Consider the following 13,525-nt stretch of genomic DNA (forward strand, 5'->3'; position numbering starts at 1 on the left):
AACTCTGTTTGGGTTGTCAGTGTATGAGAAAATTGAGGGTGTGTATGTAACTGAGAAGGCTCTATTACAATGTCTGCATATCTGTAGTAGTAAAACATGATCTATGGCAGCACAAAATTTAAAATTTGGTGGCATCCCAGGAAGTACTTAATTGCGTTTGTGCTTCATTACAAGGCTGTCTCCTTTTCTGGAATTTATTTTAGCTAATTAGCTGGAAATGTCGACATAGTATTTCAGATGACAGAACCATCATATTTTATCATACATGAAGCAATTAACTCTTTTGACAAATATTTATTGTGGTGTCGTCTTTAATTAAATTTTCAGTACTCCTAGACATAGAGCAGGTTCTTCTGAAAAGGAGGCCTTCCCAGCACTGTCAATGAGCATTTGACTGATGGGGCTTAATTGAACTTGGTACTGGAAGAGTCGGTGGCCTAAACATGAAGATTTCGACATGACAGAATTTCACAATACAGATGTCTGATATTTTGGCAAAATCCCAAAACAATCGCCCCTTCCAAACTCTTGTCTCAGATACAGCAGATGCATTATGCTAGAGAAGATGCATCTCCAGTCACTCCTGTTCTTCCACTGGAACAGTTTGCAGGAGAAAAAAATGCTGTGCACTTGTGCTGGTAAGATAAATAATCCTGAAAAGCAGGGCTGTATATATGTTTTAAAAAATCAATTTTTTTTTATTTAGTTCTTGGGGTTATTCATGTGGAAACGTGTTACAAATGTGACTGTTTGGTTAGTTCCTCTTAAACAGATAGGTCTTGCAGATGATGTGCCACTGAGAAATAATTCCTGACAGTTATAACTGAACCAGATAAACAGTTCTGCCAGTTCCCAAATAACACTGTAAAACAAAAGGGTTCTGCTTATCTTTTTCCATTTCTTCATGCCTGTCAAACTATTTAAGTGTGCATTACCCATCACAAAGGGTCTCTGTTTTTCTGCTCATCTGCTGCGGTCATGGTTTTTACCTTCTATGTTGCAGGACCTACTGCAGTATGCTGTATTGCTCCTCAGTCACTGCTGATCATTGCCTTCACCATTGCAAAGACACTCTTTGGAAGTGCTGCGTGAGATTTCTCCCTGTCATGGCCATTCAGCAAGTGTATTAACCTGTACATGTGTTGTTTGTTTTTGTTTTTTTTTTCAGACAGAAACAGCACCAGAAAGTGGCCGAGAGGGTCCCAATGTTCAGATCAGCTCAGGGCAGAACAACTCCGACGCTGCGGGAGCAGGTGGCTCAGCAGCCTCCCAGACCATGGTTGCTCCAGCTGGGGTCTCGGCAGGTACCTCAGCTGCGGCTTCATTCTTCATAAGGTAGTTTTTCACCTTTCTGCTTTCTGTAACCGCTCACGGGTCTTCAAACAGTTGTGAAATGCTGTTGAGTCTTTGCTGTGGGTAGAACGTGTAGCATGCGGTGCTGGTTGGTGAGAGGTGGAGTTGGTCACCTGGTCATGACTGTGGCTTTCCACTGCCACTGGGGAGCAGGGATGTGATGGTGATGCCCCTTTCTCTCTCCGGAGACCTGATCAGGAACCTCTATTGACGAAAACCCAAGAAAATGTGTGTTGGTCTTTGTCTAGTTCTTAATGGCCATTTCCACCTGTAGCAAGTCTGTTATTCTGTAGGTTTCCTTGGAGCAGAAACTGAAGTAGCAAGTTTTTTTTCACTCAGATTTAAATGAAAAAGATTAGACTTTTATTCAGTAGCATGGCTTATGTATGCAAATAAAAGTTTTTCCATAGTTGGTAGCAACAGTTAAAACAGTTTAAGACATTCTTTTTTTTAGCAGTAGCCCAGAACAATCTTTTTTTTCCATTCTTGGGTCTTATAACAAAAATGGTATGTTAGTTTTATTTGTGAAATGTTTGTTGTAATTTGCAATGTTGATTAAATGCAATGCGCTGTCAAGCAGATGGTATTTAAAACAACAAAATTCAGGGCTTTGTACTTGCATTCCAAACTCTTTTTTTAATTCAGAACTGAACATGTTTTGAAACAATATTGAAAAACGTATGTCTGAATGGCATTAGAGTCAAATTTATGCACTGAGTGAGGATCCTTCTTATCATGTAATCATGACGGTAATTGTATTGTTTCCTTTTCCTTGATCTTTAAAATGTTTTGCACCATGTTTACTATAAGTTACAGTCTGACCTCAGAAAGGGCTCGACTTCCCAAGTCCTGTTTTTTAGAAGAACACAGTACAATGAGTCTTAAGCATTATATGCCTACATATTACAGTCTGTCTGTACACAGAGGTTGGGAAATGACTGCCCAGAGTGGTGTGTGTAGGTTGGTGCTTTGTTTCTGCGCTAAGTGCTGCAGGTTTAAAGTCAACACAGAGAAACGGTTGCTTACAGAGGATGATTTGTTTCATTTTAAGACAGGTGTCTGAAATCAGTGGGAGTGGAGAGGAAAGGTAAGGGGAAAAGCTCAGACATCTCTTTTCTGGTTTAGTTACCTAAATAAGGTCAGATGAATCATCTCCAAAGTACCTAGACTGGACAGCAGCACAGCTTTCGTTACTGTATTTCGTATTGTGGGTATGAACAGTGTGATTTAGCTTAATCTACTTTGGATTTATTACAGTGTAAATCTGTATGTCATAAACAGCTGTAAAGACTGTCACTTTCACTAGGGAATCCAGAAAATAAAATAGCATCCTTGGAATTGAGAGAAAGAAATCAGTGCCTAATAATCTGAAATAAGACCCAAAATCTTTTCTCCCAGTGATGCTTTTGTCACTGGTCAGCAAAACTGAGTTCTGGTTTTCTTGTGAAGTGGCATATCCTTACTAATGATTGTTGCTGGCTTGATTCAAAGATTTTTGAAGTGAGCAGCAAGGCTGCAAATGACATCATTGTACATTGGATCAGGCCCTAATTGCTTCTCATGAATCTGTCTTTGCCTTGAGTGAAAGTTTTATAGCTTTAGTAGCTATGTGCTGGCTAAAACATTTTAAAACCCATTAGTACATTGCTTATTCCCTACCCATGTTTCCTCTGTTCAAAATTGATTCTTTTCAAATTTTTTTAACCAAACAACAGGGCTGGTTGAAATTTTTTTGCACAAAGCACTTCTGTTTCTTTTTTTGTGGTTGTTGGAGAGAGAGACTTAAGTGAGAAATAAAGTTTTCCTTTAACAGTTATCAGTTATCTGAATTAGTTTTGTAGCATTTTCATGATCTTTCATCACACTGCTGATTAATGTACTTCAGCATTCATTTTTTCAGTATTTTGGAGCCCGTCTAAGAATCTCGGGTTCCCTAAAAACAAGCATTCAAGAAACAAGTTCAGTAATGACTGTGATTAAAAACACAAATTGGAAGACAGAAAATCTCACAAAGGCTGGGGGAGAGAGATCCATTATTGATCCCTGGCAGTCATAAGTAAGTTGAGCAGGTCCTCAGGTGGGTACCGTTGCATAGCAGTGGCCAGGCTGCTCCACCACCATGGGCATTAACCTCAGGAGAGGCTCCCTCTCCCACTGCTCCTTCTTCTCTTCCGACTCCTCCTGCCATTGGGACCTTATGGATCAAAGTTTCCATGCTGAGTCTTCCTCCCGTCCTCGAGCTGTGCAGTCCTCAGCAGGAGGGGAGAGGAAGAGGAGGAAATCTTCAAGGATGAGTGAGAGACAGATACTGGCAGAAACTGGGGTGGAAGCAGCTTATCCAATACAAGTATTGGGATATCAACAGTGTTGGCTGGTTTTGTTCAGCACTGATGGGATATCAGGCTGCTTTGCTCCAGGCTTTCCAGTCCTGTCTCCTCTTTCCCTTTGCACCATCCAGCTTCGAGCATGTTGAGGAAGAAGATCATCCCTGCCTTGAATCTTCTGCACCAGCATCCACTTCTCTGTCCTTCGTCTCTCTGTTCAGCTAATCCTTCCTCAGCAAGCACCTACAGATGAAAGAGGAGTCATGGCACTAGTGTTATGCTGTAGTCCCTACTCATTGTATTTGCTGATTCTTTCCTTACTGTGTTTCTCTCCTCAGTCACTTAAATTCTGAACTTCATAGCAGGGCCAGTGTGTTACTCATGTTATGCAGAGCCTGGCACATTTTGTTTCTTGTTCTCTACTGGAATAAATGCAATTAATATATCGATAATCACACAGACACACTCTTTTTTTTTTTTTTTTTTTTTCCAAATCATTGCCTTCTCTTTGACCAAATCTACTGAGTACCTCCATCTTTTTACAAAAGCCCTTTTGTAAAAGGGGCTGTGGCTGGGACTTTAGCTCGGGAAAAGGGCTGTTCTGTCACAGAAATAAAGTAGCTAGGCAAAAATACGCATGTATGTTAACATTCAGTGTATTGGGGTGCAGGGTTAGTTACTTTGGAAGACAAAGCCTTCATAGGGTGCTTGTGGAAACTGCATCTGTGATTTCCTTAGCAGCAACAGCACTAGATACAGATTTTTTTCACATGAATAAAGGATTCCAGGCTTGTTCTTCATGAAACAGCATTAACTGTGTTTGTGCAGGTCCTAGCACAATTAGCTTTTGGGCTGTGGCATGGTTTCCTGGCAGCAAATAAATGTCTTTTTCACATTAAAACTAGAGTCTCTATTCAGTGAAATAACACCCTTTGACTCTTGCTTGTGGGCTGTCTTGTGCCTGGGAAGGGAGGAGGTCTGTGCAGGTTTTTTTGGTTGGTTGGTTGGTTTTTTACTCCAGTTTGTTCCTCGGTGAGAGTCATAGCTTTGTATTTGTAAGGTCACAAACTGAAAAGACCGTACAGAGAGTTCATGTCCTCACCTGGAAAATAATAACTAAGAGCTGCAGCAAAACATTTACCTGGTGATAAGAGGGACCGATGGTTAAAATGAGTACCTTTAAGATAGTCTTTGCAGTGAATGCATTGATTTTCTTAAGCACATGTGCAGCCAAAATCTACATATTCATCCAAAGCTCTTTCTCATTTGAATGTCATATTTAATTTCTTCAAGCTTAATTATGTTCTGCTTTTAAAAAAAAAAAAAGTAGTATTTTATTCGTTACCTAGAAATTCAGACTATCTAGCATGGGAAGTGCTAAGTATTCAAAATCAAAGCCAAATATTAGAGCCAGCAGACAGAAGTGTATTAAGAAATTAAATCAGTTTTAAGCTTTTTTCCTCACTCTGATCTGTCATAGAAGGAGGAAAGCTTTGATTAACATCTGACTCTGTCACACAAGCAAATTGCCAGACATTACTCAATGGTCATGTTACCGAAGGACCAGAGGATTTAGCAGAAAATGCAGCTTCTCAGTAGGTCACTGACAGAAGAAGAAAGCCAGAGCAAAAAGCGCAGCTCATGGGCATGGATGGCTGTGAAGAGGCTCCCAGTTTACCCTTACAATGCAGGAGGAGAAGTTTAATCTTCCATTCTTCAGATTTAAGAAGAATGCAGCTGGGCTTTGTCCCTTGGTGTGGCATGAGCTGTGCCTTGCTTAGTGCTTCACGTTTTATACCTGTTTCCAGGTTTTTTTTTTTTTCGTATGAGGAACCTGAACAAACTTTATATTACTAAGTGAAAATATGTGAGGTAGTTGTAGGACCCTTCTGTGGGCTATGCTTGCAACTAAGTAAATATTGGCATATTGTGGTATAAAGCCGTAATAAGCTATTGGGATTTTTGTCACCCGGACACCTGGGGAAAAGAGGAAATGGTGTTTCCAAGAACAGGCAGGAGAAGGGCAGCGAGGAGGAGAATGGGCGAGCACTTGGGAAGAGGTTAATGGGCCATCTGCCAAAAAAGAAAGTACCACTCCCTTGGGAGGAGAATCGAGGCTCCCCCCGGAGAAATAGAAGCTGTCACCATTAACACGCCATTTCCACCTGTGGGTGGGTGGTGATGGTGGTGGCAGCACCGCCTGTGCTGCTGGGTGGGGGTACGGTGTTTCGGTGAGAGCATGGGTGTCTGGCCTCGGTGCGCAAGGGCCAGCTGGAAGGAAGGTTTGAGCAGTGACAGGACAGCTAGGAAGAATCAAAGCTGTTCAGAAGAAAATAGGTATAAAAGCGAGCCACCCTGGGCAACGTTGAGCAGAAGACAAACTGTATTAAGTCCCCCTTCTTAAATTTTAATCTTGTTTGATGTTGGGTTATTTTCACATCTTTTCGAACTAATTTGGTCACAGCACTTGCTGCTGTGGGACTGCTGCCTTTGAAGCAGGGAAATAGCTGTGTAGTTGCAGCTACTTTCCCTTGCACCTGCCTGCTTTTGTTTGATGAATTAGTCTTCCAAACATGGCACTCACTATGCACTCACTAGTTTTCAGGTTTCTAAATTATTTGCAGTGTTGCTGGGCTTTGCTAGATTAAAACCATTTAAGTTAATAAATGTGGAGAATCGCAGTGGTGAATCACACCCATTATCTTTCCATTCTCGTCATATTGCTGCATGTTTGGGAAAGCTGTGTCAATTTAGACATGATATAAAACATTGCACATGATATGCTTTTTACAAGCAGCTTTTCTTAACAAGATATAACATACAATTTCTGAGTAATGTAATTGAACATCTTAGGAGTTAAAATAAGCATAGTCGTCTTTCTCTAGATTCAGGATGTTCCATCATATTTTAATGCCTGTGAGTTGTGGATTAAAGAATCTAATTATTCACTAATGAGCAGTAATGGTACATATAAACTAAGGGTCACTATCCTATTACAGGCACCTGATGGTTCACTGATAAACATTTGGTCATTAGATTGACCATAAAATATAGTCAATAATTGAGGTTACTCATAGAGCAGACACCTTATCAGCTTTAGGCATGGTGGGACAGCCTGTCAGTACTCTGTGTACTGATTGTGCTGTGACTGAGCATATGATTAGGGTATTGAAGCAGTCTGTATCTAATGAAACTGCAGGAAAGGCATAGCAATATTAGCACAACCACTAAATGACTAATGTGTTTTTGTTCCAAGCCTCAGACACTTCAATTAGTTCCAATAAACTCTGATCTAGTGTAGTGGTAGGCAGAGAATTCAGATATTTCGTGTACAAGCTTTCATTACACTAGTCAAAATTTGTAACGTTTCAGGGACAGATGAAATCTGTGTGGCTCTGAATGAAAAACGATGGAAATAATAAAGGCTGTCATTACCATTTGTACTTCATTTTTTTCAGTTTTATTTTTGCATTTTTTAGATTTAAAATATTTCCTGAGACAATGCCTAGTGCCTGATTTAAAAGATGAAGCTGACAGCAGCAAATTAGATGTCTACATATTCTGCTTTAAGGTCCATTCATGCAGTTCATGTAGGCTTGTGCATATAGATCTAAACTTAGAATATGTTCCTTAGCATTTTGAACCATATGGAACATTAGTCAAATAGTCTAGTTCTTGAAGGCTTTTGTAGAGATATTGATTTTACTGTGCTTCAAACTGTTGCTGGGAAAATAACCTGAGAACCTATTCTTTTATAATTTTTTTTTCCATGAGGATGCCTTAACTTTCATAAATTATTTAATGTGGTGAAGGATGCAAGATGCCTTTTGTCTTTCTGAACTGCTGTTCAGGCTTCTGTTATGCGACCTTGGAAAGTAACCATAGAAACATGTTAAAAGCATCAACCGAAAATCAGTAGTTCAGTTTGACAGTGATGCAAATTTTGTGAAAGAAGATTATGATGTATTAGGAACACTTGAGGCATATATTACTGCTAACCTGTTAAACCTGATTATTCCATGACTATCAGTACTTTCAGAATTTAATGCAGGGGAAAAAAGCACAAAAAAATGAAACATACCTTTTTTTTTTAAGTTGCCATGTTAGAGATGCTTCTAGCTAAATCACTTCAGCCTATCATTCTCTGTCCTGTTAAAAGCAAGAATTATATTTCTGCTAAGCTCATAATGTAGTTCACCAGTTCTCTGTATTTAATAGCTGTAAACTTTTGCCCTGTACCCTGCTGGGATGCACTGGTATCCGGGCTTTGTGCAGAGCTGGCACAATTTAAATCTCTTTGACAGATAAAGTGGATAACTGGGTTATGAATAAGTAGTAGTTCACTGAAAGGCGAAGAAAATGTGTGACTCATTGGATCCTGAGTTAGACCTTTCTGTGCTGACCTGTGGTAGTTAAGCTAGTCTGTGAGGTTGAAACAGAAGTGCTTGCTATAGCTACAGATAACCATAGTAAATTCTTGGTGAATGATTGGTCAAGGGAAGAAGCGCAGTCACTTGTTAAAGCTTCCTCATTAAGCATAACCCACGCCCAAGAAATCCTGTGTTGAGGTGATGCGGGAATATTAAATTTGAATTAATTACCTAGGAAAGTGGGGTACCAGCTCTTCCTAATTAAGATTGCCTTGCTGGCAGATATGTCCAAAACCCATGCATGGTTTGTCCCTACTTTGCAGTGTCGTAGCAGTATCACAGGAGCTGCGGGGCTCTTCAGGGACGTGATGGTTCGCTGGCGTTAATGCAGCTCAACAGCCGCTTGGTGCATCAACCCTTCTTCATTAAATGCCCCGCAATGCCCCACTTTCTCTTGCTACCATTGGGTCACTGTTGGAAGCTGGTCAGGAAAGGTGGCTGAGCGACCTGCGGCTTGGGGAGAGCTACAGATATGCAGATGAAGGGGAGCATCAAGCTGTTCTGGGGGGAGCCAGATATATAATTAGCCTTTTCCCTGTAATGAATGCCGCCTCTGAATCTAGCGGGCTGGAGCAGCCTGGTCCCTGCAGTGTCCTCCCCACCGCGTGGTGCTGGAGAGGGGGATGCCTTCCCAGCCATGTTTCCCTTTCTGCATGGAGGCAGGGAGAGCAAGAAAGCCCTCATGCAGATGTGCAAATGGAGATGGAGCGGGTGCCACCAAAGGGCTTGCCTCGTCTTGCCAGTGCCATGCCGCGGCTGCTGGAATGTGGTCGCTAGCTGTCCCCGGAGAGTAAACGTGTGCGGGGACAGGAGACGGGGCAGGGTGTGCAGCATTGTGCAGTATCTTGTATCATCTTAGGGCAGCTTAAGCTTTCCTAGTTGCTGTGGCAGCATAATACTGCCTATAATTAAGGACAAACAAAACAGTGTATGCTTTAGGTATATCCCATTTCACATTAGCCCATAAGTAGGATAAATTAGAAGATAAGCCTGAATTTAGTAGGCTTTGTTCTTGGAAACAGGAATGACTCTCAGGACAGCATGTTTAAGAGCAGAACATCATTACTGGTATCATTGCTAATACTGCATCATACATTTACCCAGTGCTTTATCAGCATATGGTAAGCCAGGCTCCCTGCTATGAAGAGCTCATCCGTGATGACTATGAGACTGACGGGGCAAACAGAGATGAGACACAGAGCTGTATTTCAGCAAAGGGAGGAGGTGAAGAAATTGGAGTAGCTGAGAGGAGAGGGAAGGTAGAGTTTTGGACATCGGCACTGCTGAGATAGAACACTGCTAAAAGCATGAAAAATGTCACAAAGGCCAATAGATCTGTGATCAGGATATGGCTATTTAATTAGAGGGGGGAGGCACTGAATGATCAGCCAAGGTGGAGAGCGCATGGTGAGGATTTGAGAGAGCCTCAAAGGGAATTGGCTGAGAAAGAGGGGGTGGTGGTGACCAGATGAAGCAGCACTGGGCATCTAGGGGTCAGTGCCTTGGAAGAGCAAGCTCCCCGGTATAGAGGGTTAGGGATCGTGGTACGAACCAAGGAGAGATCGTGCAAGGCATCAGTTAGGAAGTTAGGAAGATGTTTGGAAGGAGAACCCTCACCTGGATAGCATAAGCTACATGTGTTGTGTGGGAGCAGGTTGGGCTATGCTGGAGGTGCCAAAATGAAGAAAGGAGGGAGCCTGGTGCCAACCGCATTGGCAGGACATGTGGAAAGGAGGAAACAGTGAAAGAGGGGAAAAAAACGGATCTAGGGATGTGGGTAGCGCGCAGTGAGGTCAGGATTTTGGAGAGGATGTTCTAGGTCTTTACTCCAGCTTCATAGCAAAAGCAGAATTAGGGCACAGCAAAACACTTGCAGTGTTTCCTGCTGACTAGATGCCTTAAAGATCTTTATCATATGAGGCCACCCCTGGGGAGGGCTGATTTTTGTCAGCCCTGAGTGCCTTGATGGATGATAATATAGGAGGTTCTGGAGTACCAGAGGCAGCCCCCCCAAGAGATGTGGTGACTTTTTGAGCTGCTCTAGGTGGTTCAGTGGAGACTGCTGTTGCAGCAGTTGGGTCTTGGATTAGCTCTGTATTCTGAGACATTCATGATGCTCAGGAGGAAGAGCAAAGCAGAATAATTTAAACCAGATGTGCTCGCAGATATGTTGGAGGGGAGAATCTGTGGCTTCAGAGCCACCCAAGTTTGAATTTATTTGTGGGGGTAAACGGTGGCCAGTGGAAGGGATTTTAAACTAGGGAAAAGTCTGAAGTATTTATGGGTAATCTTGACTGGAGTCGTGCAGATATTTCTTCTTACTTTGTTGTCTCTCTGATCTTCTGCTCTCCTGAACTTAATATTTTCTCCCTTAATTTAAGGATTTTTCATATGATCCTTTCGATAATTTCTCGTTCATCCATAGCTGAACGCACCTGATTATTCTGTTTTCCTGAACATATGGAATCTCACTGTTGTCTAGCTACCATAGTCTCTTTTTCCTTTTGGCTTCTTCCCTTCTTTCTGCCCTTCCTAGCTTGTCAAGAGGACCACTTCTCCTGCCTCCCCCCCCACCCCAGCCCTACCAGTCTGCCTGCTTTTTTGGTTCCTGGACTCCTGAACAACAGTGCTTGCTCTGACTCCGTTATTTGGGGCTCCTCAGCTCGGTGGCAGTGGCAGCTGTGCTGGTGGTTTTGCTGCAGTGGGAACGGAGCATTCCATAGGTAAAATGATAACTGTGACTTCCCTGTGGGGATGTAATTTGACAGTTTGCACCTGTTTTGCAACTTTATTAGTGACTTTCAGACTCTTCCAATAACGTATTTAACTATTTTAATACTTCATTAAGACAGATTTAGCAGGCAAAATAGTAAAATCAGACTGATAGTTAATTGAATATTGAATATTTAGTTCTCATGGCTGACTTGCAGTCACTCTAACACTTAGTTTACTGCATGCAGGATGTGGTTTGCAGGGCAGATGGACTTTCAAGTGACACTGTTTCTATTCTGAGCTAGACTGTTTTGCGTGTTTATGCTCGTGGCAAAATAAGACATCCCACATTATCATTTATAACAAAAATGAAATGTCAAGCCAAAATAATGCACCAGCACTATAGCTGCAGTGCTTGATCCACTGCAGGATTGCTCTGAAGGTACTTTTAAATTCTTTGTGAAATAGCAGTGAATTTTGGCTCTTTAAAACTTCCCTCATCCTTCCTGCTGGAGGGTGGAAGATGTTTCTTTTGGCAGGACATTTCAAAGAGCTTAGCCAGTACCTCACTCGGCATCAGTTAGTGCTGCTTTGCTGGTCATCACAGAGTGACGTTCTTGGGGTTGCTTTCTGCTTTGTTGGGCTTTTCATGTCCTCAGTGGTGGAGCTCACTTATTAAGAAGCACTGCCCTATGGAGTTTTTACTGGAAGGAAATGACTCAGTGGAAGTTAATCAGCATAAAATGAATCTAATCTAAATGTTATTAGTGAAGCTAGTTGGAGTCCAGGGCAAGCTTCAGAATATTCTTTGATAATCTGTCTTGAGCAGGTCTTCAGGAGTTGCTTATTTCTGCTGAAATTTGAAGTTACCATCTTTGGATCAGAAATAGTCAAATCTCTCTGTCTGCAGTGGTGGAAGAACGTGCATCTCACATTTTCCTGCTAAGTGCTATTTTAAATGGTGCTGCAATTTCAGCCTATTATACCTCTGAGAAGGATCATTTCAGAACTGATGTCAGTTAAATAAATCACAGGAACGCTGGGCTTTAGGAAGCCCGTATGTACCTCCTCTGTTTAAAAATACTCATTGTGTGGGCATACGACTTCTGTACTTGGGTGATTTCCACTGCATCATTTAATGCTGTCAGTGACCATTTAACTCGCTTAACAGTAGGAATAAGTAAATGCCCCCCTGAGAAGTTATTTGCTTGGCAGTATAGGTGTCAAGCCTTTGACTAAGCATCTGAAATAAAACCCAGCTGAAGCGGGAATGGATCCTTTGTGGATTTTGTAGATGAGCACTAAAATGTGGAACTGAGGGAGCTGGAGGTGATGAGAAAGGTATGTCTGTGGGGATGGTGTGTTGGGGCAAAGGAAGGTAACCTGAAAACGTAACCCACCCCAGAGCTTTTATGGTAAATGAGGCTTTACAGTCACAGATGCTAAGTTGTATTCAGACTGCTGTATGTGATCAGGAATGTGAAAATACTGACTTTCTCCCTCATTCAGTCCCTCTTTTTCCTGTCTGATATTTGCCTGAATCTAGTGCTTCAGATGAACCCTCGTTAGCCGTGTCCTGTATTTTATCTCTCATCCTTTCCACTCGCAAATGTGCCTGTTTCTTCCCTGGAGCAGCCTGAATGAGCTGAATGCTTTTGCTTTTCCTACCAGATTGTTTTTGATGAATAGCATGGAGTGTAATATCCTTTGTAACAAAAATAATTTATTGCCTGGTAAGTCATTTTGATACTGGCTTCTTTCTGTATACCGGGAGCTCATATTACAGGGCAAAATTTTAAGTGATCTGTTTAAGTAATTACTTTAATAATGAAGGGCTGGTTAGAACCATTGTTTCTGGTTCATTACTTTGTAGTTTTAAAAATGTCTTTATTACTTTTTGTGATAGAGTACAAATGAGACTAGAATTTTATTTTGCTCAACCTGACTGTTTCATGAGCCTATGTCTCACTGGCAAATAAGTCCAACTTTCTTGCCTAAGGAGTGTGCTTAGATTGATGTGGTTCTGCCTGCTTTAGCTCAGTTAGTTCATGAAACAAAGCGAGGAAATATTGCTGGCATTCAGGTAGCTGTATTTTCAATACATAGCTATCTATGCAGTGTGCAGCCCGGGAACTGACATATTTCTATATTAGGTGTTGACAGTCTGGCTTACATAAAGATTAACCTACACAGGTTTTCAGCAGTTTGTCATATGGTACAATTGTAAACAGCAAGTATGGAAGTACAGCAATATGTTCATTTGCTCTTGCTTTGTTTAACGTCATTAGTGAACAGAGCTGGAAATGATATGTGGCAGGCTGCAGTGACTAGCTGTTATTCTGGTGTGTGTGTGTATATATATATATATATATATAAAAAAAAAAGTCAGTTCCTGAACCCTGGTCCTGGCTGCTGAAGCAATGTTCTTTGGCCAGAAAAGTGTCTTAAATCTGCAAGCTGAAGAGAATGTGGAGCTGACGTCACTCATGACAAATTTTGTAGCAGCAACCTCAGAAACTGCTTGTTTGGGAGAACAGAAAAAATGATTGGAGTGCAACAGGGCTTGTGAAAATCTGTCCTTTGCCATTTCTTAAACAGAGAGGAGCTGTGAAAATTCCTTCTTGGATTCCTGTATGCAAATCACTTGAATGCTGGAAGATGGGCTTGTTTGGTTGCTTCTGTTTAAATAATAAAGTGTAGCTGAGA

General features: G+C 41.6%; 1 protein-coding gene across 2 annotated transcripts in view; it reads left to right on the forward strand.

Moving 5' to 3' along the window:
* KIF26A (kinesin family member 26A) overlaps positions 1-13,525 on the forward strand; it is a 99,661-nt gene that overhangs the window by 47,982 nt on the left and 38,154 nt on the right. For both annotated transcript variants that reach the window (XM_052783337.1, XM_052783338.1), the window contains exon 4: positions 1,169-1,335. In XM_052783337.1, coding sequence (XP_052639297.1) covers positions 1,169-1,335 — 167 coding nt within the window. The remainder of the gene's footprint in view (positions 1-1,168; positions 1,336-13,525) is intronic.

The sequence above is a fragment of the Harpia harpyja genome, chromosome 3 (assembly GCF_026419915.1).
Source record: "Harpia harpyja isolate bHarHar1 chromosome 3, bHarHar1 primary haplotype, whole genome shotgun sequence".
In the NCBI taxonomy this organism is placed as follows: Eukaryota; Metazoa; Chordata; class Aves; order Accipitriformes; family Accipitridae; genus Harpia; species Harpia harpyja.